At 42.8% G+C, this 26,860-nt stretch overlaps 1 protein-coding gene across 2 annotated transcripts in view; it reads left to right on the top strand.

Moving 5' to 3' along the window:
- LOC121554853 (E3 ubiquitin-protein ligase MYCBP2-like) overlaps positions 1-26,860 on the top strand; it is a 323,061-nt gene that overhangs the window by 229,899 nt on the left and 66,302 nt on the right. The window contains exons 42-52 of one of the 2 annotated variants that reach the window (XM_045212140.1): positions 403-452; positions 644-816; positions 1,047-1,191; positions 1,627-1,836; positions 2,172-2,227; positions 2,461-2,576; positions 2,909-3,006; positions 3,826-3,942; positions 17,330-17,470; positions 21,782-22,024; positions 25,129-25,261. In XM_045212140.1, the coding sequence (XP_045068075.1) occupies positions 403-452; positions 644-816; positions 1,047-1,191; positions 1,627-1,836; positions 2,172-2,227; positions 2,461-2,576; positions 2,909-3,006; positions 3,826-3,942; positions 17,330-17,470; positions 21,782-22,024; positions 25,129-25,261 (1,482 nt within the window). The remainder of the gene's footprint in view (positions 1-402; positions 453-643; positions 817-1,046; positions 1,192-1,626; positions 1,837-2,171; positions 2,228-2,460; positions 2,577-2,908; positions 3,007-3,825; positions 3,943-17,329; positions 17,471-21,781; positions 22,025-25,128; positions 25,262-26,860) is intronic. The other variant, XM_045212139.1, reaches the window with a different exon arrangement.

The raw sequence follows: 26,860 nt of genomic DNA, 5'->3' as shown, positions 1-26,860 counted from the left end.
GGGAACTGATATTGAACATATACTGTATCAACTCATATTCTTTCAAAACAAGTACCAGGTGCTTATTATTGAAGTTGCAGTCAAATATATTTGCACCTTTACACTTTACAATGGAGTGCAATGGAGCAAAATGTTCTGTTTTCTCTTTTCAAGACGGGTTAATAATTTTGTCCAGGCCATTTTGTGACTTTGAAGTGAAAATTCAAAATGTCTGTTTTTTCTTGGTCCTGTGCAGTTGTAAATCACACAAATACACTTGTGAACACCAAATGTTTTTTCAATTTCATCTTATTTTAGAAGAAATAGTGCCAATATATTTGACCACAACTGTGTATGTGTGTGTATGATTATAATTTGCACTAAATAGCATATCATATTTTATACTCTGTACTTTTTTTCCAGGGAATGAACTTGAAGAGGACCTTGAGATTCTTGAAGATGCCTCTCTCCAGGTATACTGATGCCATTTAACTTTTTCATAATCACATTGTGACATAACTAAAGCTGTCAAGTGTGTAACCATGAGGTATGAAAAAGATGGCCAGCACTCACAAACGTATTATCATCAAGCCTCCGTCAGCATGTAACAATGACATACTTCCGTCTCCACCCCCACTCCTTCCCCTCCCCCCTCTCCCCCCAGGTGTGTAAGGCCCACTCAGGTATCCTGGGCAAGGGGCTGGCCCTGTCCCACTCCCCCACCATCCTGGAGGCTCTGGAGGGCAACCTGCCCCTGCACCTGCAGACCAACGAGCACTCCTTCCTTGAGGACTTCATCACCTGCGTGCAGAACTCCAGCGGAGGACGCTTGGCCAGGTGAGAGAGTTGGAGAGGGCATGTAGACATAAACACATAGGCACATTCACACATGCTCACGTACACACACACACACTGCTGTGAAACAAAGCTCAGCTCATGGCCAAGTAAGCTGTGAAGAACAGTTATGAAAACTCTCACTGCTTTGTAAATTTATTTGCCTCTTGGCCCGGTTGTAAATAAATAGATTAATTAAGAAATGTCCCCCCCCTCCCCTCTCCCCCCTCTAGGTGGCTGCAACCAGACTCATACGCGGACCCCCATAAGACGTCTCTGATCCTGAACAAGGACGACATCCGCTGCGGCTGGCCCAGAACAGTGGCCGTCCAGACCAAAGACCAGTACGGAGACGTGGTGCATGTGCCCAACATGAAGGTCAGGGTTTTGAATTGTTCTATTCTTACTTCACGTCATAAAAAGCCTACATCGTCACATGATTGTTTGTAGTGACAGTTTAGACCCGAAACATACACTTATGTTTGCCGCACACTACCTATTCAGACTGTTAGCTAACCTGACATTCAGACTGGCTACCAAGTCACTGAAATTTGCGTTAACTTGGGACATTTTCAACTCTGGTCACAAGCTCTCTAGTTGCCGACCATTAAGTCGCTGAGTGTCCCCTTGTGTGCATATAAAATGACTGGTCGCTGGTAGCTAGATCACTGATAGCCTCACCAGATTTAAACCCACTGTAATGATATCAGATTTTCATGGTGAACATAAAATCTATAGAATATGTTAGCTAACATTTGCGAACTGTACACCTTGTTGAACACATCCCATGTCTCTTGCTCTCCTCTCCCCCAGGTGGAGGTGAAGGCGGTGCCCGTCTCCCAGAAGAAGTCCATGCAGCAGGAGTGCATGAGGAAGCGGCAGCGTCTCCCAGGCAGCGCCAACCCCTCCTCCTCGTGCACTGCTGACCTGACCTTCGGGGGCCTGCCCATGCCCAAGCTGGACGCCACATACGAGCCCATGATCATCAAGGAGGCGCGCTACATCGCCATCACAATGATGAAGGTTGGGCAACCATAAACCTGTGACCTTAGAGATAATACAGATTTCTTTAGATGTTTAGATTAAAATAATGTTTTATCTTTATGCATTGGACTGAAATTAATTGATCAGCTTGTATGTGAAGAATACTGGTTTGTTTTCTACCTGGGCCCTCGTTCACCTCCCTCCACAGATCTTATAGATCTGGATGGGAAAGCAACATGGCAGAACCTAGGTGAAGCTGTTGCTCACCAGACCCGTGTTTCCTTGTGAAATGATAGAGAAATAGTTTTTTTGTTTTTTTTGTGTAACCTACCTGTATTATGTTTTTGACACCATGCTTATCCTCTCTTTTCCAGGCCTATGAGAATTACTCATTCGAGGAGCTTCGCTTTGCTTCGCCCACTCCAAAGAGGTAATAGATGAGAAAGTTCAATCAAGTGCAGCAAAAGTAATTGAATGAAAACAAACACATTTACATTTTAGTCATTTAGCAGACGCTCTTATCCAGAGCGACTTACAGTAGTGAGTGCATACATTTTCGTACACTATTTGAACCTAGGTTTGATGACAAATGAGAAATGAGGGGGAAGCAGGTCTGTTCATTTGGATTTAAACGTTTTCATCCCTGTGTTTCTCCCCCGCCAGGCCCAGTGAGAACATGTTGATCCGGGCCAACACAGACGGGACCTACAGCGCTAACTGGACCCCCGGGGCTGTGGGCCTCTACACCATCCATGTCACCATCGACAGCATCGAGATCGGTAAACCAGACCAGGGTTGGGGTCACTTCTATTTATATTCAGTCATTTCATTGTAATAAGTGAACAGAAATTCAATTTCCAATTTCAATTTCCTCTATTGAAATTGGACTAGAGAGTTCAAGTCAGGTCAACATAACTTGTGTCAATGTGTAATTTCAGAGTTTCTGTTAATTGAAAGTTTGGCACTCCAAAAAATGTACGTTGGTATTGTGTTAGATTAGAGCAAATAAATGTGTTAGTTAGTTTAATGTATTAAACATAAATTAGTTGTTAATATAAATTAAAGTTATATGTTAGCTGAGTGTGGACTATGTGTGTGTTTAACCCACTAGATGCTGGTCTGGAGGTGGAGGTGAAAGACCCTCCTAAAGGCATGATCCCACCTGGCACACAGATGGTTAAACCCAAGGCAGAGCCCCAACCTAGCAAGGTGAGACCGACACACCTGACCACACACACACCTGAGAACACACACTCATCTGAGAACAGACACGTGCCCAAACCAAAGAACCTGAAAACACACCGTCACAGCCAGTAGTGCCTGTTGCGTGTTCATTTACTGTTTGTATTGGGTCCTCTGTTGTTTACTCCAGCTGTTGCTGTCAGTGTCTGGGTGGAATCTATAGGATCATTTATTTCACGTCTTGTTCACTCTCATTCTAATTAGTGCTTATCTGTGTGGACATTTATAATGAAGAAAATTGCAACATGAGGAGTGTTGTATGTTTAATGCAGTGATTATTTTCCACTGTCACAAACCATGTTCTATATCATTGTTTTTGGGGCTGACTATTATTAAACAGAAAATGGGGAAACAAACAACAAACTGCACATTTCCAATCAGCTCTTTGTATCCCCCTTCTGAACTTGTGTACAGTGGATCATATCCAACACCATCAGAGAACTGGGTGGATGGTAGGGTTTCATATTGTTTGAATATATTTATTATTTATTTAACCAGGGAAGTCCCATTGTGACTAACAACTCTGTTTCAAGTCAACCCTGGTTTTGGACTGGCCAACAAGCAGTGTTCCGAATGGAGTACTTCTACGCTTTCTCCCACTATTTTGCAGTGTGGGCGTGCCTGTGTGTGTGTGTGTGTGTGTGTGTGTGTGTGTGTGTGTGTATGTGATTGTCTCTTCAGTGTGTGTGTTTGTCCTCTTCCCCTCTGCTGCCACTTTTTTTTCTCTTTCCCCTCCTGAGGTTCCTGCAGCTCAATGTCTACCTGTCTCTCCTCTGCTTCTCTCAGGTCCGCATATTTGTGTCCAAGGACAGTGCAGGCCTCCGTGTGCGTAGTCACCCCTCCCTGCAGAGCGAACAGATAGGCATAGTGCAAGTCGATGGCACCATCACTTTCATTGATGAGGTAAACTGCTCTAGACCAGGCGATTTGATCATGTCGTAGCATTACTCTTTATTTTCTTTCAACTTGTATTTGTTTGTTTTCAGTTTTTTCCTTAATTTTTTTTTTATTTTAATTAATTAGGACTGAATCCTAATTTGAGATCCAAGTGTATAACCTTAACCTTTTACACTCATGGGAATTGGCCTATACAGTGAGGGGGGAAAAGTATTTGATCCCCTGCTGATTTTGTACGTTTGCCCACTGACAAAGACATGATCAGTCTATAATTTTAATGGTAGGTTTATTTGAACAGTGAGAGACAGAATAACAACAACAAAATCCAGAAAAACGCATGTCAAATATGTTATAAATTGGTTTGCATTTTAATGAGGGAAATAAGTATTTGACCCCTCTGCAAAACATGACTTAGTACTTGGTGGCAAAATCCTTGCTGGCAATCACAAAGGTCAAACGTTTCTTGTAATTGGCCAACAAGTTTGCGCACATCTCAGGAGGGATTTTGTTCCACTCCTTTTGCAGATCTTCTCCAAGTCATTAAGGTTTTGAGGCTGACGTTTGGCAACTCGAACCTTCAGCTCCCTCCACAGATTTTCTATGGGATTAAAGTCTGGAGACTGGCTAGGCCACTCCAGGACCTTAATGTGCTTCTTCTTGAGCCTCTCCTTTGTTGCCTTGGCCGTGTGTTTTGGGTCATTGTCATGCTGGAATACCCATCCACGACCCATTTTCAATGCCCTGGCTGAGGGAAGGAGGTTCTCACCCAAGATTTGACGGTACAAGGCCCCGTCCATCGTCCCTTTGAAGCGGTGAAGTTGGGGGGCGGAGCTAGCATGTTGGAGTGAACGGCTGTGTGTGAGAGGCTCCCGCAACTTTTTTGCGAAATAATCTAACCTAACTTACTTTATTGCACTTGTTACAACAAACTTTTCTTTCTAATACAATATTGTAACTTTCTATGTGAAAATGCCTAGTAATAAGCGACCAAAGGACAATAAATCCACATCAGAGGCCTACTCCCCACCAAACAACGAGACAAACATGGCGGAAGGCACAGGTAACAACGTGACACTTACAGAACTTACCCGGGCTTTGGGAGAACTACGTGTTGCTATAGCGGAGGATCTTAAGGCTACTATTGCTGAACTGGACACTAAAATCGAGAGCACCATTCGAACGGTTGCTTCGCAGGGCCAGAGTATTGTGGACCTTGAGAAAGCTTCAGAATTCAACGCTGGTAGGATCGACGAGTTAGAGAAACTATGCACGTCATTGCAGGATAATGTGCAGAAGCTTTCTGTGAAAGTGATCGACCTGGAGGGCAGATCCAGGCGTCATAACCTTCGCGTGGTGGGTCTGGCAGAAGGGGTGGAGGCGGGCTCTCGCCCAACCGACTTCTTCGCCAAGCTACTGAAGGATGCAATGGGACCGGATGTTTTGGCGTCGGATCCCCTACTGGACCGTGCACACCGCGCCCTTGTCCCAGTGCCTGGACCGGGCCAGCGTCCTCGCCCAGTAATCATCTGTTGTCACAGTTTCAAGACCAAGGATCTTATCCTGCGCGAGGCTCGAATGAGGGGCAACCTGTTACATAAAGGGCACCCCTTTCGTGTCTATGAGGACTATGCGCCCGATGTGGCAAAGCACCGCGCTGGCTACAGAGACAAACTCCATCTTCGCCCAGCCTTGCTCTTCCCTGCAAGACTAAGAATTACCCCGCCTTCCGGGGAGAAGATCTGGCTCTCCTCGGTTCTGGACGCAGAGAAGTTTGTCCGGGAATATACACCAATCCCCCGTACAGGTTAGAGTGCCTTGTCATTGTGTGTTAAGGTCTGCTCACGGACTCGAATCCATACCATACCATAACGGGTGAAACCGTATTCAACGGTCTCAGCAAGGGCTACCGAACATGTAATACGATGTGCTGACCAATGGAGGGTGGTCAGAGCTCTCACTTAACGTTAATTTCACTTTCATTCCGACTGGGTTTAGAGCGATGCCTGTTTGGGACGCCTTCCAGGTCGGATCATTGACACTTTCGGATGGATATACTTATATTCCCCTATTTTTGTTTTGTTTCGTTATTTATTTTTCAATTCTTACATTATTCCTGTGCGTACATATAATAATAATTATTTGTACTTTATTATTATTTTCTCTTTAGCATTTTAGTATTATGTATGTGTATATTTTAAATTTGTATAGATTATTATTCTGGGGTATGCATGTTTGTGTATGTAGATGTGTGTGTATGGATGTATGTGTGTATGCGTGTGTATGTATCTGTATATATTTAAGAATATTTATTTTATATGTATATATTTTTTGGGTGTGTGTATGTATGTGTGCGTGTATACGTGTGTATATGTGTGTGTGTGTGCGTATATATATACGTATGTGTGTGTGTATATGTGTGTGTGTGTGCGTATATATATACGTATGTGTGTGTGTGTATGTATGTAGGTATGCACATGTATGTATGTATGTATGTATGTGTCACACCCTGGCTCGGGGACTCATTATGTTGAGCCAGGGTGTGTTCATTCTATGTTTTTTGTTTCTTCGGTGGGTGTTCTAGGTTGTCTATTTTCTATGTTTGCCGGTGTGACTCCCAATCAGAGGCAACGAGTGTCAGCTGTCGGCTGGTTGTCTCTGATTGGGAGCCATCTTTATCTGTCGGTTTTTCCTTGGGTTTTGTGGGTTCTTGTTTCGAGTTAGTTTAGTTTCACCGTGTACTGTCACGTTATCGTCTTCGTTTGTTTTGATCGTGCTTCACTCATTTAAAGAATATGTTTGCTTGCAACGCTGCGCCTTGGTCTACTCAATCCTACGACGATCGTGACAGAAGAACCCACCAAAACTGGACCAAGCAGCGTGAAGAGGAGAGAGGAAGGACCTGGGATCAGGGGAGTAAGAGTCTCGACTGGGCCAAGCCAAGCGAAGAGGAGAGAGGTTGGACTTTGGAGCAGTGGGGTGAGAGTCTGGCGAGAGACATGGAGGCCTGGTCCACGGGGAGAGACGGCCAGAACATTTTTAGGGGGGGGCTAACGCCGTGGACGACGGGCCAGCAGGAGACCGCGGCAGAGCGGCCCAGCGGATTGGCAGAGGAGGCCGCCAGGTTACGGGGGCCACTGGTCGAAGAGGGGGTGGAGGAGGTAGAGGCACGGCGAGAGGTACTGGCGTGTGTTGCCAGTCCGGTCCGGCCTGTTCCTGATCCCCACGTAGGGCCAGTGGTGTGTGTTCCCGGTACGGTCCGGCCTGTTCCTGCCACTCGCATCAAGTCTACGGTGCGCTTCGTCAGCCCGGTCCGACCCGCTCCTGCTCTCCGCACCAAGTCAGTGGTGCGTTTCGTCAGCCCTGTCCGGCCCGTTCCTGCTCTCCGCACCAAGTCTGTGGTGCGCGTCGCCAGCCCAGTCCGGCCCATTCCTGCTCCCCGCACCAAGTCTGTGGTGCGTTTCGTCAGCCCTGTCCGGCCCGTTCCTGCTCTCCGCACCAAGTCTGTGGTGCGCGTCGCCAGCCCGGCCCGGCCTGTTCCTTCTCTCCGCACCAAACCTGTGGTGCGCGTCGCCAGCCCGGTCCGGCCTGTTCCTGCTCCCCGCACCAAGTCTGTGGTGCGTCTCGTCAGCCCTGTCCGGCCTGCTTTCCTGCTCTCCGCACCAAGTCTGTGGTGCGCGTCGCCAGCCCGGCCCGGCCTGTTCCTTCTCCCCGCACCAAACCTGTGGTGCGCGTCGCCGGCCCGGTCCGGCCTGTTCCTGCTCCCCGCACCAAGTCTGTGGTGCGTCTCGTCAGCCCTGTCCGGCTCGTTCCTGCTCTCTGCACCAAGTCGGTGGTGCGCGTCGCCAGCCCATTCCGGTCCATTCCTGCTCCACGCACCAAGCCAGGGGTGTGTATCGTCAGCCCGGTCCGGTCCGTTCCTGTTCCACGCACCAAGCCAGGGGCGCGTGTCGTCAGTCCGGCTCCGGCCAGCGGGGCTAGACAGGACCAGGAGTACTTTGGGGGGTTGGAGAGGAAGTGGGGATCAAGCCCGGAGCCGGAGCCGCCGCCGAGGAGGAATGCCCACCCAGCCCTCCCCTGTTTTGCTCGTAAGCGCCTTTAGGGGGGGGTACTGTCACACCCTGGCTCGGGGACTCATTATGTTGAGCCAGGGTGTGTTCATTCTATGTTTTTTGTTTCTTCGGTAGGGGGTTCTAGGTTGTCTATTTTCTATGTTTGCCGGTGTGACTCCCAATCAGAGGCAACGAGTGTCAGCTGTCGGCTGGTTGTCTCTGATTGGGAGCCATATTTATCTGTCGGTTTTTCCTTGGGTTTTGTGGGTTCTTGTTTCGAGTTAGTTTAGTTTCACCGTGTACTGTCACGTTATCGTCTTCGTTTGTTTTGATCGTGTTTCACTCATTTAAAGAATATGTTTGCTTGCAACGCTGCGCCTTGGTCTACTCAATCCTACGACGATCGTGACAGTATGTATGTATGTATGTATGTATGTGTGTGTGTGGATGTGTATATGTGTATGTGTGCACATATGTATTTTTAATTTTTTTACATTTTTATTTACTTTGTTATTTTTTTGATTGGGGGGTACGTTCAATTTATCAAAATCCTTGTTCCCATCTCCTAACCCACAATATGTAACTGTACTGCTGTCTATGTCGGTTACTGATGGTTTATGTTTAGACCGGTATTGCTTAGCAATAGAATCTTGTGATGTTACATCTTGCTTATCTCAGGGATTGACCCAAGATGAACCTTAAGTGCGCAATATGTTTAAGTTGCAACTTATTCTGTTTAGGTTTATTAGATGCTAATTGAACACTTTAAGTGCGGGAGCCTCCTCAGTTCATATGTTAGTAGAAGTTCTAGGATAGTGAGAGGTGAGCGCATAGTTGGGATTTTATTTGTGTTTTACCTCTTGTTCGAGGTCGCGCCGTGCTTTTTTGGCATCGGCCAGACAATGTGTTTGTTATTTTTATTTTCATATTTTTTTCTGTCCTATGTGTGTATGCCTGTTAAATGTGGGTTGATGGGGGGGTAAAGGTTGGGGAAAGTAGGGGAACAGGGTGGAGAGTAAAGGTGCTTGCGGGGGGAGGGGTGGGTTGGATACTGCTCGGGTGTAGGTGCTACATATGCTGATCGTGATGGTTTGGTGCGCTTTCTTACCTTTTTAGTGAGTTACAAGTTATGCAGGCCACCATAGGAACTACAAATGAGAGGAGGGCGGGACTTACATTCACTTCCTGGAATGTCAAGGGTTTAAACGAACCAATTAAGAGAGGCAGGGTCCTAGCCCACTTGAAAGCACTTTCGTCTGATATTATATTTTTGCAAGAAACCCATCTGAAAAACAAATCTCATAACAGACTTAAATGTAAGTGGGTGGGACAAGTGTATCACTCTAACTTCTCTGCCAAAACGAGAGGCACAGCGATTCTGGTACGGAAAGGAATTCCCTTTCTACATAAAACCACTATTGTGGATAAAGAGGGTCGTTATGTGATCGTAATAGGAGAGATCCATTCTACTTCTGTAACTCTACTAAATATCTATGGGCCAAACATTGATAACCCCTCTTTTTCAAAAGAGTCCTTGCCCTGATTCCAGATATCTCCCATACTAATCTGGTCATTGGAGGGGACCTTAACTGTGTACTAGACCAATATTTGGATAGATCCTCTACCCGGCGAACCCCTACCTCCCATTCAAGCGAATTCTTGAATACCTACATAAAAAATTCTAACTTATTTGATATATGGAGGATCTCTAATCCTACGGGTAGGGAATACTCCTTTTACTCTCATGACCACAATGTATATACTCGAATTGACTACTTTTTGGTTGATGCTAAATTACTCCCCTATACCTGTAATGTGAGATATCATGATATTATAATCTCTGACCACAGTCCACTCACCTTCTCCCTGAGATTGGGTGACATCGTACCAAACGAGAGGGTCTGGAGGTTGAATCCTCAGCTCCTCACAGAACCAACATTCTGTGAACATCTTAAAGACCAAATTACATTTTTCTTTGATACCAACGACAACACAGAGACTTCCCCAGCATTATTGTGGGAAACGCTGAAGGCTTATTTGAGAGGCTGTATCATCTCCTTTCAGACTGCCAGGAGTAGGCAAAACAGAAAAAAATTGGTAGAACTGGAGGGACAAATTCACTTACTGGATAGGGAGAATGCTAGACATCCATCTATGGAGAAACATAAACAAATTATGTCTTTAAAATTTAAATACAATCAGATCCTCTCAAGCTAAAATTGCCAAATCTTTTCTCTATGCCAAGCAAAATATTTTGAGTTTGGTGACAAACCACACAAATTACTCGCCAGACAACTTCGAAAAACGTGAGTGACCGGATGATTCACAAAGTTAAATCTGCATCTGGGGAATTACTCTCCTCCCCCAAAGACATCAATGACAGATTCCGTCAGTTTTATGAGACTCTATATACATCTAAAGCGGATCCTAACCCCTTAATTATGCAAAACTTTTTGGAGGACTGTAATCTTCCTGCCCTGAACCAGGAAGACTCTAACTTCCTGAATAAGGAAATATCTCTTGAAGAAATTAGAGGAACAATTAAATCTCTAAAGAGTGGCAAGACCCCGGGCCCAGATGGATACCCTGGTGAATTCTATAAAACATTCAGCAACATGCTATCTCCCTACCTGCACAAAATGTTGGTTCGGGCCAATGAGGATGGAGCTCTCCCATCTACTTTGGATGAGGCGTTTATTACAGTTATACATAAGAAGGGTAAAGATCCGGAAGAGGTAGGGTCATACAGACCAATATCCCTCCTTAATACAGACCAAAAGATTTTAGCAAAAACTCTGGCTAACAGGCTTAGCACTTTAATTGGCAAATTGGTCCATTCGGACCAGACCGGCTTTATCCCTAATAGAAACTCATTCTTCAATCTCAGGCGCCTCTTCAACATTATGTATTCTCAGAGGTTACCTAACGTGGACCTTGCCGTTATATCTCTTGACGCTTGAAAAGGCCTTTGACCAAGTTGAGTGGCCCTATCTATTCAAGGTCCTACATAAATTTAATATTGGAGATGGGTTCATAAATTGGATCCAGCTTTTATATAGGAACCCCTGTGCGAGAATACTCACTAACCAATCAATGTCGCCCCGATTTAACCTTCACAGAGGGACAAGGCAGGGTTGTGCGCTGTCGCCTATGCTCTTCGCCCTAATTATTGAACCTCTCGCTCAAGCGATCAGATCTAACTCAGCAATACACGGCTATAATACTAAAGATACTCTAAATAAGATTTCCCTATATGCAGATGATATTCTGCTCTATGTAACAGAACCCCAAGCTAGTATTCCAGCTATTCTTGAGGTGATTAATTTGTTTGGTACCTTCTCGGGATACAGAATAAATTGGAACAAGAGTGAATTAATGCCCATACGGTTGCAAAACACCTCCTGGCTAGAACATCTTCCAGTTAAGTTATCTTCAGAAAAATGTATCTACCTTGGAATTGTAGTTACCAAACAATACTCCTCACTATTTAAAGAGAATTTCCCTTCTCTGATGCAAAATCTCAAGGCAAACATACAGTTTTGGAGAACTCTCCCAATTTCTCTGCTCGGAAGAATTAATGCCATTAAAATGGTCTTCCTCCCACAACTGCTCTACCTATACCAGAACATCCCAGTATTCATACCTAAATCATTTCATAAACAACTGGACTCTATTATCAATCCTTTCATCTGGGATTATAAAACACACAGGATAGGTAAAAAACACCTATGTAAATCCAAGATGGAAGGAGGATTGTCTCTCCCAAATTTTATATTTTACTATTGGGCCGCTAACCTCCGCGCTGTTACGTTTTTTGCTGGATGACGCAACCCCGCCACCCAGCTGGCTTAGCATGGAGCGGGAGGAGTGTCACCCCTTCTCTATTGGTGCCGTGATTTTGTCACCTGTTAATCTGGAGATGTCACTTTACCATAACAATCCTATTATACATAGCACAGTCCAAATCTGGAAGCAAATTAAAGTCCACTTTGAGCTTAGACCAATATCATTCATGCTCCCTGTTGCCAGGAATCCCTCCTTTGCCCCCTCTAACCTTGATAACACCTTTGAGCGATGGGGGAGAGTTGGGGATAAGTACCATAGGGGATTTATATATAGGAGGGACCTTTGCTTCCTTTGAAGCGCTGAGGGAAACTTATAACCTTCCCAGAAGTAACTTTTTCAGATACCTACAAATTAGAGACTATGTTAGAAAACACCTCCCAACATTTGAGAATGCTAAACCTTCCATGTTTGACGGATGCATAAAAATATGCCCCACCTCAGACAAACTGATATCTCGTCTATATGACGCTTTTCAATCTGTTAGCGCACCCTCTACAGATGCCATTAAGGCAAAATGGGAGGAAGAACTAGGGACTGATATTTCGGTGGCAGACTGGGAGGATAGCTTGGAGTATATCCACACCTGCTCCATTAACTCCAGACATCGTCTCATACAATTTAAGGTACTACACAGATTACACTATTCCAAAACTAAACTGCATAGGATATTTCCTGATACATCCCCTATGTGTGATAAATGTCAGGCTGAGCAGGGTACACTACTCCACTGCTTTGCCCTATGCTCTAGTCTGTATGGTTATTGGTGCGGAATATTTGGGGTCCTCTCTGAAGTTCTGGAGACTTCAATAGACCCAGACCCGCTTCTGATAATCCTGGGAGTGTCCGACTCCCTAAACGGATTAACCAACTCCCAAAAACAACTAATCTCTTACAGTCTCATCTCGGCAAAAAAAATAATCTTGTTGTTTTGGAAAAGGAGGGAAGCGCCCTCTACCAAATTATGGCTCAGCGAAGTGGCAAAAACTGTACACTTAGAAAGAATTAGATATATTCTGAACAATAAATTAGCAACATTTGATCAAATCTGGCAGCCTTTCCTCTCTTACCTGGACCAGTCGGTGCTGTGAATTTGTACTTTTTAACGCACTCTCAATTGTCATATTTATATACACCTTTGGGCAGCGTGTGCTGGCCCCGACACTCGAGCAGTCGGGAGGGGAATAGGGTGGAATAGGGGGGATAAAGGGGGGTATAAGTGGGGGGGTTACATCTACCCTTTTTCTTTCTACCTGTCCCTGTTCTGTATGTCGTGTTTTGTAATATTTGTTTTATGTCCAGAACTCTGGGTCTTGTTGTTCATGTCTGTTCTCTTATGTTTAGATAAGAACTGTACACATGTCTTTCATACCTATACACCATTCTTGTGTGTGTTCAATAAAAAAATATTTGAACAGAAGCGGTGAAGTTGTCCTGTCCCCTTAGCAGAAAAACACCTCCAAAGCATAATGTTTCTACCTCCATGTTTGACGGTGGGGATGGTGTTCTTGGGGTCATAGGCAGCATTCCTCCTCCTCCAAACACGGCGAGTTGAGTTGATGGCAAAGAGCTCGATTTTGGTCTCATCTGACCACAACACTTTCACCCAGTTCTCCTCTGAATCATTCAGATGTTCATTGGCAAACTTCAGACGGGCCAGTATATGTGTTTTCTTGAGCAGGGGGACCTTGCGGGTGCTGCAGGATTTCAGTCCTTCACGGCGTAGTGTGTTACCAATTGTTTTCTTGGTGACTATGGTCCCAGCTGCCTTGAGATCATTGACAAGATCATCCCGTGTAGTTTTGGGCTGATTCCTCACCGTTCTCATGATCACTGCAACTCCACAAGGTGAGATCTTGCATGGAGCCCCAGGCCGAGGGAGATTTTGTGTTTCTTCCATTTGCGAATAATCGCACCATCTGTTGACACCTTCTCACCAAGCTGCTTGGCGATGGTCTTGTAGCCCATTCCAGCCTTGTGTAGGTCTACAATATTGTCCCTGACATCCTTGGAGAGCTCTTTGGTCTTGGCCATGGTGGAGAGCTTGGAATCTGATTGATTGATTGCTTCTGTGGACGGGTGTCTTTTATACAGGTAACAAACTGAGATTAGGAGCACTCCCTTTAAGTGTGCTCCTAATCTCAGCTCGTTACCTGTATAAAAGACACCTGGGAGCCAGAAATCTTTCTGATTGAGAGGGGGTCAAATACTTATTTCCCTCATTAAAATGCAAATAAATGTATAACATTTTTGACATGCGTTTTTCTGGATTTTGTTTTTGTTATTCTGTCTCTCACTGTTCAAATAAACCTACCATTAAAATTATAGACTGATAATTTCTTTGTCAGTGGGCAAATGTACAAAATCAGCAGGTGATCACTGTATGAATAGGGCTAAATTGAAATGTTTCCTACATAAGAAATATGAAAATGCATAAACATGGTTGCAATTGAAAGGGAACAGTTTGTATATTATGGGAAAATTATTAGACCAAAGGTGAGGGCACAACATTTCACCTGACACAAGACTGAATCCAAACATTACAATGTTGATTTTATGTGCATTTTACATTTACTGTATTTTTTGTAACATTTGTTGATAACCAAATCAGAAAATACTCTGGATACATTCAGTAAGATGATAAGAATATTCATGTAAAATGTGGGGTAGGTGCAACATAAGACAAAGAAATTACAAGGGTTTGAGTGAGAGGACTAACTGGTGTCTCCAAGTGGCCACACACCTCTCCAAAGTCTGCACAGTTCCTAAGTAATTTCAATGCACTTTTATGACTCGAAGAATCTTCAACTATAACGTGTGTTTTTTTTTTTAGCTCTTCTAGCTGTGCCATTGAGGAACTAGAGCAAGCACACTTGTAGTTATTTTGTTTTTGAACACACAACCCTGCATCCCCACCATCACACAATTACTGTTGTTCATGCAATCCAAAAAACGGTCCATTCTAAATTGTAATCTGGGTCAGGTGGGCATCATTTGAAAGCCTGTTCTATTGCCAACATGACTAGCTAAGTTATAAAATACGATAGTATTATTAGGCTTTCACAATGCAATTCAGAGAAACGCATCATAATTTTGGTGCGCACAGAAAGGATTCATGAGTGCATTCAGGTGCGTGTGCCGTGGCGAATTTACTTCATAATAGACAAACATAGGCTCATTCTGTTCAGAACAACCCAGGGTATGACAACATGTCATCTTGTAACTGTACATCGAACATAGTGATCATAAATGTTTACACTAGATATGACATTAGTTTTATGATATGGAAATGTAAAGTGCACATTTGTACTCGCGGGTATTTGACTTGCATGTATGACATCAAAGCGGTATTTATTGTAATCCTCAAAGTCTCATCTTTCTAAATGCATAGTCCTCTTCATTTACAGCATTTCCCTCAATCAGACAATAAACAATGTGCAAATTTGCCCAATTAGTGGGAGGGATGGAGGCAACTCAAGTTCAGAACAGCTGTCAGTCAAAACCCATACAGTGCTGTAAAGTGCAGAGCCAGAGCTCTGACGTCATGTATAGCATGTTACAGTACAGCCACTGCGTTCCAATTCAGGCATTTATCAGTGCCCAAATCTGCCATTTTCATCCCGTATATGGTACGAGTGTAAAGGGTTAATGGTTGCAACATTCCAGAAAAGTTCCTCCTACTTTCTGGAGAGCCTGGGAACGTTGGGAAAGTTTCCAGGATTTTGCAACCCTAACCTCAGACTTTCGCGCAAGTCATGCATTGTGGTCAGTTGGGGATTTGAGTGGAAATTTGAGGTATATGCACAGATCACAAGTCAGGATGAGTCCTTGCAATATACAGTCATGGTCAAAAGTTTTGAGAATGACACAAATACTAATTTTCACAAAGTCTGCTGCCTCAGTTTTGATGATGGCAATTTGCGTATACTCCAGAATGTCATGAAGAGTGATCAGATTAATTGCAATTCGCAATTTGCCATGAAAATGAAGTTAATCCCCAAAAAAACATTTGCACTGCATTTCAGCCCTGCCACAAAAGGACCAGCTGCCATCATGTCAGTGATTCTCTCGTTAACACAGGTGTGAGTGTTGACGAGGACAAGGCTGGAGATCACTCTGCCATGCTGATTGAGTTAGAATAACAGACTGGAAGCTTTAAAAGGAGGGTGATGCTTGAAATCATTGTTCTTCCTCTGTTAACCATGGTTACCTGCAAGGAAACACGTGCCATCATCATTGCTTTGCACAAAAAGGGCTTCACAGGCAAGGATATTGCTGCTAGTAAGATTGCACCTAAATCAACCATTTATCGGATCATCAAGAACTTCAAGGAGGGAGGTTCAATTGTTGTGAAGAAGGCATCAGGGCGCCCAAGAAAGTGCAGAAAGCGCCAGGACCGTCTCCTAAAGTTGATTCAGCTGGGCACCACCAGTGCAGAGCTTGCTCAGGAACGGCAGCAGGCAGGTGTGAGTGCATCTGCACGCACAGTGAGGCGAAGACTTTTGGAGGATGGCCTGATGTCAAGAAGAGCAGCAAAGAAGCCACTTCTCTCCAGGAAAAACATCAGGGACAGACTGATATTCTGCAAAAGGTACAGGGATTGGACTGCTGAGGACTGGGGTAAAGTCATTTTCTCTGCCATAAGGCAAAAGTGATAACTAAGTGGCTCGGGGAACAAAACATCGACATTTTGGGTCCATGGCCAGGAAACTCCCCAGACCTTAATCCCATTGAGAACTTGTGGTCGATCCTCAAGAGGCGGGTGGACAAACAAAAACCCACAAATTCTGACAAACTCCAAGCATTGATTATGCAAGAATAGGCTGCCATCAGTCAGAATGTGGCCCAGAAGTTAATTGACAGCATGCCAGGACGGATTGCAGAGGTCTTGAAAAAGATTGCAAATATTGACTCTTTGCATAAACTTAATGTAATTGTCAATAAAAGCCTTTGACACTAATGGAATGCTTGTAATTATACTTCAGTATTCCATAGTAACAACAATATTTTGTGAAGACCAATACTTGTGTCATTCTCAAAACTTTTGACCACAACTGTACAGAGTAATTTTGTATGACTGTTTTGAGTACAGTAAAACTGTGCAGTGTGTCTATCACTTTCTAGTGATTACTGCTTCTCCTCTGAGCTCACTTATTTGTTACCTTTGCCTTTGTGTTGCTTTATACCCATGCAAGACACACCGAGGCTGCTGCCAAAAAACATAAAAATTAAAGAGAGTCACAGCATTCTGCTCAGTGATGTTACTCTGAGTTTAGTGTGTTTTCACACAACATGACACTCCAAGCATGCTCCATTTATTTTAGGACAGGTTTTAAACCTGGGTTTTACATTGTTTTGCACCACTCAGTATAGGTAACTCCGCCTTCCTTCTTGTTGAATCTGGGTTTCTGGAGCCATTCAGCCCAGTTGACTCCGTTTCCATAGTGACAGGAGGGGGGTATGGCTGTGCTCTCTGCCCTCTGTTGCTTGTTTTCCCATAGATCCACAATGATGATGGTGTTTGGCTCAGGCTGAATGATGAGACAGTAAAGAAGTATGTGCCCAACATGAATGGGTACGCTGAAGCCTGGTGCCTCTCTTTTAACCAGCACGTGGGCAGGAGCCTGCTGATCCCAGCTGACGTAAGTAAAGTGACAATCAGTCAGTCTGTATGATAGCAGGGTAGTCTACCCCCTATGCTGCTCATTTGGGGAAAGCTTCACAGATCATGAGACCCCTCACTACCAGACCTTCACGCAAACTAATGGTAGCATAAGGGCAACGTGCATGCCTTAACTCATGTCTGAGGGGATGAGAAAAAGGTTCACTTTAATGTGACTAGAATGTGTTCGGTTGGACATGGCTTTTGAAAAACACTCACATGATCAGTTAATACATGTTTAATGCATTGAAGGCATCCCCAATGCAGGAATTGACCAAGATAGAAGTAGTAGATGAGCCATTTCAGTGTGTTTAGTTTTAGAGGGTCTTAGCTGTACTGTCTGTGATTATCTTCACCTCTTCCTCATTGCTTTCTTCTCACCCACGCTTCACAAGCAAGACACAAACAACCTCAAAACTCTAAAGGCTGGTTGCTTAAACTCAGATTAAGCCTAGTACTGACCTAAAAAAAATAAAAATAATTGTATTTTTCAATTGAGCATGCTTTGTAGTCCAGGACTAGGCTTAATCTGGGTCCGGGAAACTAGCCCTGTCTAATCAGGGACTTCATGGTTGGATAGATTAGAAAATGTTTACATTAATTAGTTAAAAGGCATTGCCTCTGTATTCACAGTTATTCTGAAAATTGATGGTTTTCTGTCATGAAGCAATCATTGGTCCCCAACACCACTTCAGATGGAAATTGTGCTTCTACCACTCCACAATTCTGCCTATGCATTGGGCTGCTGTGGCTTTTAAGGTTCACAGAGGCTTCTGTGTAAGGGCATTGTCGAAAACAGCATGACACACTACATCCTATGTGTGGAAGATTTTTTGAGAAGATTGTTATTTTTTAAAGTGATTTTCTGTCTTTTTTTAACTTCAAAATACTTTAAAAATGAAAACAATCTTTGATCAATATGATCGTTTTACCATTGTGGCCGGTAACCCAAAAGTGGGTTAAAAAATTCCACCCCAACCCCTTCCCACCCAAAATAACAAAATGTTCACCATGACACTTCACATGAAGTAAGCTAATATTTGACAGACTTTGTCAGCGTTCAGAATCCTTCACAAGATTTTGCCATTCCTTCACGAATGTGAGGATGAGCAATGACATTGACTAGAATACAGTAGAATACAGTATATACATATGAAATGAGTAAAACAGTATGTGAATGAATCCTCTGCCGTTTCTTGACTTGTACTTACGATTTGTTGCTCAGAGTCTCTTTAACGCTAGCCAAGGAGTCAGGGATATCAGCTTTTTGTCGTGGACCCCCTTAACTATATTCCCACAGGTGAGTTGTCTGAAGGAGAGATGTGTATGGCTTGGCTGCTCTGGTGCTTTTTCATCCATCTGTTATTTCTATATGTCCTATTGAAACCCCTTCCCCCCTGTGAAGTTATATAATTTGAGTTATAGTCGACTTTGCGTTTTGCCGTCAGGGACATGATTTCTTAACCACAGTTGCATCACTTTCTGAATAGTTTAATTTAAGAGCACTGTCATTCTACCTCCATTCCCCTTTAGGAATCAGCTATTAATTTAAGGTCAATTTTTTATGCTGTCTGTCCCATGATAACTTTGTTCTCATTTCACTTGAAATTCGAGCCATTGAGGAAAATTGATAACACGTAGATAACATTTGTGTGTTGAATGAGGGTTAATGACATTGACATCAATATGTTACATGTGGCTTTTGTATGAAAATGTAGATGACATATAGCCTACTGTATGTGTCTAGTATTGTGGCCCCCATTTGTAATAGCATGCCTCTCCCCAGTTAGTAGAAGTCTACCCTACCCACACTGCATTTTCCTTTTGGGCATATCATCCACAGTTGAAGTCGGAAGTTTACATACACTTAGGTTGGAGTCATTAAAACTTGTTTTTCAACCACTCCACAAATTTCTTGTTAACAAACTATAGTTTTGGCAAGTCGGTTAGGACATCTACTTTGTGCATGAAACAAGTAATCTTTCCAACAATTGTTTACAGACAGATATATTTCACTTATAATTCACTGTATCACAATTCCAGTGCGTCAGAAGTTTACATACACTAAGTTGACTGTGCCTTTAAACAGCTTGGAAAATTCCAGAAAATTATGTCATGGCTTTAGAAGCTTCTGATAGGCTAATTGACATCATTTGAGTCAATTGGAGGTGTACCTGTGGATGTATTTCAAGACATACCTTCAATCTCAGTGCCTCTTTGCTTGACATCATGGGGAAATCCAAAATGGTACACCTCCACAAGTCTGGTTCATCCTTGGGAGCAATTTCCAAACCCCTAAAGGTACCACGTTCATCTGCACAAACAATAGTACGCAAGTATAAACACCATGGGACCACGCAGCCGTTATACCGCTCAGGAAGGAGACGCGTTCTGTCTCATAGAGATGAACGTACTTTGGTGCGAAAAGTGCAAATCAATCCCAGAACTACAGCAAAGGACCTTGTGAAGATACTGGAGGAAACAGGTACAAAAGTATCTATATCCACAGTAAAGCGAGTTCTATATCGACATAACCTGAAAGGCCGCTCAGCAAGGAAGAAGTCACTGCTCCAAAACTGCCATAAAATAAGACAGACTATGGTTTGCAACTGCACATGGGGACAAAGATTGTACTTTTTGGAGAAATGTCCTCTGGTCTGATGAAACAAAAATGAAACTGTTCGGCCATAATGACCATCGTTATGTTTGGAGGAAAAAGGGGATGCTTGCAAGCCGAAGAACACCATCCCAACCGTGAAGCACGGGGGTGGCAGCATCATGCTGTGGGGGTGCTTTGTTGCAGGAGGGACTGGTGCACTTCACAAAATAGATGGCATCATGAGGAAGGAAAATTATGTGGTCCTCTGTAGCTCAGCTGGTAGAGTACGGCGCTTGTAACGCCAAGGTAGTGGGTTCGATCCCCGGGACCACCCATACACAAAAAATGTATGCACGCATGACTAAGTCGCTTTGGATAAAAGCGTCTGCTAAATGGCATATTATTATTATTATTATTATTATTATTATTTTTATTATTATTGAAGCAGTATCTCAAGACATCAGTTATGAAGTTAAAGCTTGGTCACAAATGGGTCTTCCAAATGGACAATGACCCCAAGCATACTTCCAAAGTTGTGGCAAAATGGCTTAAGGACAACAAAGTCAAGGTATTAGAGTGGCCATCACAAAGCCCTGACCTCAATCCTATAGAACATTTGTGTGGGCAGAACTGAGAAAGTGTGTGCAAGCAAGGAGGCCTACAAACCTGACTCAGTTACACCAGCTCTGTCAGGAGGAATGGGCCAAAATTCACCCAACATATTGTGGGAAGCTTGTGGAAGGCTACCCGAAACGTTTTACCCAAGTTAAACAATTTAAAGGCAATGCTACTAAATACTAATTGAGTGTATGTAAACTTCTGACCCACTGGGAATGTGATGAAAGAAATAAAAGCTGAAATAAATCATTCTCTCTACTATTATTCTGACATTTCACATTCTTTAAAATAAAGTGGTGATCCTAACTGGCCTAAAACAGGGAATTTCTATTAGGATTAAATGTCAGGAATTGTGAAAAATTGAGTTTAAATGTATTTGGCTAAGGTGTATGTAAACTTCCGACTTCAACTGTATGTTAGAGAGACATTAATGCAACAATTTCCTGAATTCATGTAGCATATCAAATCCATAGTATTCCTAGCAATTTGTTTTTAATCTTTAGGTTTACACTGTACTTTTATGGTTGAGTAAATGTACAGTTGAAACATATTTCAAGCCTGTGCAGTATGAAGTGATACATCATTTTTATTTATGCATTTATCATACTTTGTCGTCACACTTTTTGAGAACTTTGTTGTGGCATTCAGGTGTTGTCAATGAAGCCTGTCTTCTTGTCCACTTTATGCCATTAAGGCAGTATCAGCCCAACAACCACCTGTGCACTTGATGCTCACAGGGTGTCCTCGGAAATGTGTTCGTCATTGCTGCAACATTTAAGTGAACATTAGGCTCTAGGTTTGTTAGAGAGAGTGGATCCTACTGGTTTTGTTGAACTGATAGCTCTGTGGACAGTACTGTAAAGCTGTAACAGCTATGCTGGAACTTTGATCATTTGATAATCTTAAACACTGGTCACGCTATATCCCCTCTCATAAGACACACACAGTTATCAGGAATCAGGATGAAACTATGACCTCGCATCAGACAAATCCATTACTACTCTCCCACTGACTGTGGTCCTCTAACCTAACCTAGCCTGATTGGTATTAACGCTAGTCAATTCCCTCTTGCAGGAGGCCAGGGGCCATTTGGAGCAGTGTGTTAAGGAGGTGAGCGCCAGCGGCCGCCCCACCCACGAGGCCCCCTCCATGCGGGAGCAGGGCAGGGCGTGGCAGGGCGGCGGCGGCGGCGGCCCTGGGCTTTATAAGGTAGTGAAGACGGGCCCTTCGGGTCACAACATCAGAAGCTGGCCAAACCTTAGGGGTATCCCCATTGGAATGTTAGTACTTGGGAACAAGGTCAAGGCAGTAGGCGAGGTACGCACTGCCCCCCCCCACAAAACCCTGAAAATGATAAATGTGTGACTTAAATGACTTATCGTGGCTGCCGTTAAATTATCTATAATATATTATATATATATATTATATTTTTTAAATACTTCCAATCAAAGTAGAGTAGAAGAGGGCAACAAAAAATTAGCATAAGATCTACAGAACTAAAAATGGGCATAAGAACTACAGAACAGTAGTTCTAATGCCCGTCTTTTTTGTTGCCCTCCTCTACTTTGCTCTCTCTTTGCTAACACAGACCGAAGTTGTTGTAATGTGTTTCATTTGCTCCCCCTTTTGCTTGTAAATTGGTTGACTTGTTTTGCCTTCAGAAAGTATTTGTTGACTTGTTTTGCCTTCAGAAAGTATTCATACCCCTTGACTTATTCCACATTTTGTTGTGTTACAGCGTGAATTCAAAATTGATTAAATACATGTTTTTCTCTCACCCATCTACACACAATACCCCATAATGACAAAGTGAAAATGAAATGCAGAAATATCTCATTTACGTAAGTATTCACACCGCTGAGTCAATACTTTGTTGAAGCCCCTTTGGCATCGATTACAGCTGTGAGTTATTCTGGATAAGTCTCTAAGAGCTTCCCACACCTGGATTGTGTAACATTTGGCCATTATTATTTTCCAAATTCTTCAAGCTCTGTCAAATTGGTGGTTAATCATTGCTAGACAACCATTTTTAGGTCTTGCCATAGATTGTCAAGTAAATTTAAGTCAAAACTGTAACTCGGCCACTCAGGAACATTCAATGTCTTCTTGGTAAGCAACTACAGTGTAGATTTGGCCTTGTGTTTTAGGTTATTGTCCTGCTGAAAGGTGAATTCATCTCCCAGTGTCTGGTGGAAAGCAGACTTAACCAGGTTTTCCTGTAGGATTTTGCCTGTGCTTAGCTACATTCAGTTTCTTTTTTATCTTGGAAAAACTCCCCAGTCCTTAACGTTTACAAGCATACCCATAACATGATGCAGCCACCACTATGCCTGAAAATATTTAATGTATTGGATTTGCCCCAAACATAACACTTTGTATTCAGGACAAAAAGTTAGTTGCTTTGCCACATTTTTTGATGTATTACTTTAATACCTTGTAGGAAACTGCATGCATGTTTTGGAATATTTGTATTCCGTACAGGCTACCTTCTTTTCACTCTGCCAATTAGGTGATTATTGTGAAGTAACTACAATGTTGTTGATCCATCCTCAGTTTTCTCCTATCACAGCCATTAAACTCTGTAACTGTTTTAAAGTCACCATTGGCCTCATGGTGAAATCCCTGGGCGGTTTCCACCCTCTCCGGCAACTGAGTTAGGAAGGATGCCTGTATCTTTGTAGTCACTGGGTGTATTGATACACCATCCAAAGTGTAACTAATAACTTCACCATGCTCAAAGGGATATTCAATGTCAGTTTTTTTCTCTTTTTTTTTTTCTCTACCAATAGGTGCCCTTCTTGCGAGGCATTGGAAAACCTCCTTGGTCTTTGTCGATTAAATCTGTGTTTGAAATTCACTGCTCAACTGAGGGACCTTACAGATAATTGTATGTGTCGGGTACAGAGATGAGGTAGCCAAAAATCATGTTAAACACTATTATATGACAAATGAAATTAAATTAAATGTTATTATTGTAAAATAATGCAACTTATTATGTGACTTTTTAAGAACAATTTTCTCCTAAACTTATTTAGGCTTGCCATAACAAAGGTGTTAAATACTTATTGACTGACATTTCAGCTTTTCATATTTAAGAAAATTATAAAAACGTAATTCCACTTTGACATTATGTGGTAGGGGTGTTCTGTGTAGGCCAGTGACAAAAAAATCTAAATGTAATCAATTTTAAATTCAGGCTGTAACACAACAAAATGTGGAAAAGGTCAAGGAGTGTGAATAGTTTATGAAGGCACTGCATGTGCTTTGCCAATGAAAGGGTGAATACACAAGATGCCTCTGGGTGTGGGTGTGTGCTCTGTCCTTTCTCTGGTGGCTCTTTCTTTTATTAACACACTCCAATGGCTTCAGCATTTATTTATTTTTTCCTTTTGCATTTATTCATTTCAGTTTATTTAAACAATATCACAATTATCTTAGTTTATTTATCATTGGAAACAGATTAGATATTTTCTGAGGTTTACATTATATAGGGCGGCAGGTAGCTTAGTGGTTAAGAGCGTTGTGCCAGTAACCAAAAGGTTGCTGGTTCTAATCCCCGAGCCGACTAGGTGAAAAATCTGTTGATGTGCCCTTGAGCAAGGCACTTAACCCTAATTGCTCATGTAAGTCGCTCTGGATAAGAGTGTCTGCTAAAATGACAAAAATTTAAAATGTAAATATACTTGAAATGCTGAAGCCATACTGTATCTCAGATTAATCTTTCCCCTCTTACACCTTCTGTTCTCTTTGTTTTTCTGCACACATTTTGATACGCTCAAATATTTCTTCACCCGAAGTGCTGAATGGTGCCTACTTGACCTCTTTTTGGGGGATGTGGTGTGTCATGCTTTTACTAGAATGCCCTGTCTGAACCAATGGCTCTCTGGCTCTTTCTCAATTAATCTTTCCTCGAGTCCTCACGTACTATATCCTCTCCTACTCTCAAACCGCATTGGAGATGGAGGTCTGAGGGGAGGAACCTTGGACCTCCTCCAATAGGGTTGAGAAGGTGGCAAGGAGATACTAGGATACGAGGAATCGTGGAAAGACTCACTAAGCCTCTCTCTCTCTAAGCACTTATTAACATTTCCACTTTCCATCTGTCTAAAGTGGTGATTTTATTTTAGGACCTTTACAAAACAAAAACAAACAAACATGCATTTACCTTTCAATATGATTCACTTTTAGAGTAAGTTGTTTAATTGATTCTCTTTATACAGTAAACTCTGCAAATATTATAGCTACAATGCAGTATGGAATTGCTCTGTAGGGATGATGTTGTACATTTTACATTTTGTATAGGGTGATGGGATGATATTTGTGAGGTGTGTGTGTGTGAGAGAGAGGATGGTGCTGTGTGTGTGTGAGGACTAGCATGTGTGTGCGTGTATAGGGATAAAGAGTGCTGTGTTGTCCGTCAGGTGGTAAACACTGAAGGGACGTGGGTGCAGCTGGACAAGAATAGCGTGGTGGAGTTCTGCGAGAGCGACAAAGGAGAGGCCTGGTCTCTGGCCCGAGACCGTGGGGGAAACCAGTACCTACGCCACGGGGAAGGTAAGAGCCCCGCTAATGGCCTTTTAACTTACTGCTTTGAGACCTCTTTAATCTTTGTAGATCAAGGCCCGTATTCACAAAGCATCTCAGAAAAGTTCCTAGGAATCCTGTTAAAACATGTTTTAAGACAACAAAACCTCCCAGCTCAGAGTAGGTTTTAGGATGATGTTAAGACACTGGCCAGACAAACTCTCTGAGCCAGGAATAAAATGAACTCATTTTCTCAGCTGGTTATCACGACAGTTTGAGGTACCGCAAAGGAAAGATAGTGATGACGCTCATTGACATTGTTGCAAATGTTGGGAAATAACCAATCGTGATGAAGCATCATCAGCTGTGATGAAGCATCATCATCATCATCTAGCACGTTTCAGACAACCATGGTGAATGTGACTGTACATCAAATTTTGCAATGGTAAAACGTTTGATATAATTTTCGCCTGACACGATCAATTTGCCTACTTTTAATTATTGCTTAAAATGTTGGCATGCATAACCTTTTTTTTCACCAATTCTAATGGTTGTTAAAAGTGAAATTTTAACAATATTACCGTTATATCAACACATTTGTCACTCCTGTTTTAGTCTATTTTTAAAAGTCTAAGCCGTTAGATAAGAGAATTTTAAAACAAACATAAAAACGATATTTGATAAAATATTGAATTTGGCCTTTACTACTATAGCCCAGAGAAAAGCATTGAATAACACATTCATAAATGGCAAAAAAGACAGTCCAAAAATAAATCATAAGAAACAAGGTTTTGAATTGTTTGTTCTATATCTAGGAGTTCAGGAAATATTTTTTTGTTTTTTTTCTACACATATTTAACCCCTTTTCTGGGTAGGCACAAAACTGCCTTCATACTGTATACTGAACAAACACATAAACTCAACATGTAAAGTGTTGGTCCCATGTTTCATGAGCTGAAATAAAAGATCCCAGAAATGTTCCATACGCACAATAAAGCGTATTTCTCTCACATTTTGTGGAAACATTTGTTTACATCCCTGTTAGTAAGCATTTTTCCTTTGCCAAGATAATCAATCCACCTGACTGGTGTGGCATATCAAGAAGCTGATTAAACAGCATTATCATTACACAGGTGCACCTTGTGCTGGGGAAAATAAAAGGCCACTCTAAAATGTGCAGTTTTGTCCATATCCATCTTTTTGACCTGTGGGATCGTCTGATACCAGCCACCCGGACAGCTGATGAAACTGTGGGTATGCACAACCAAATAATTTGTATAAAAGGCCACTCTAAAATGTGCATTTTTGTCACGCAACACAATGCCACAGATGTCTCAAGTTTTGAGGGAGCGTGCAATTGGCATGCTGACTGCAGGAATGTCTACGAAAGCTGTTGCCAGAGAATTGAATGTTCATTTCTCTACCATAAGCCGCCTCCAACTTCGTTTTTGAGAGTTTGGCAGTACGTCCAACCGGCCTCACAACCGCAGAACACGTGTAACCACACCAGCCCAGAACCTCCATATCCGGCTTTTTCACCTTCGGGATCGTCTGAGACCAGCCACCCAGACAGCTGATGAATCTGTGCACAACCGTAGACTTTCTGCACAAACCGACTTCAGTGGGCAA

The sequence above is a fragment of the Coregonus clupeaformis genome, chromosome 40, assembly GCF_020615455.1.
Source record: "Coregonus clupeaformis isolate EN_2021a chromosome 40, ASM2061545v1, whole genome shotgun sequence".
Taxonomy (NCBI): domain Eukaryota; kingdom Metazoa; phylum Chordata; class Actinopteri; order Salmoniformes; family Salmonidae; genus Coregonus; species Coregonus clupeaformis.
Note: the sequence above shows the minus strand (reverse complement) of the source record. Positions and strands in the feature narration are given on the sequence as shown.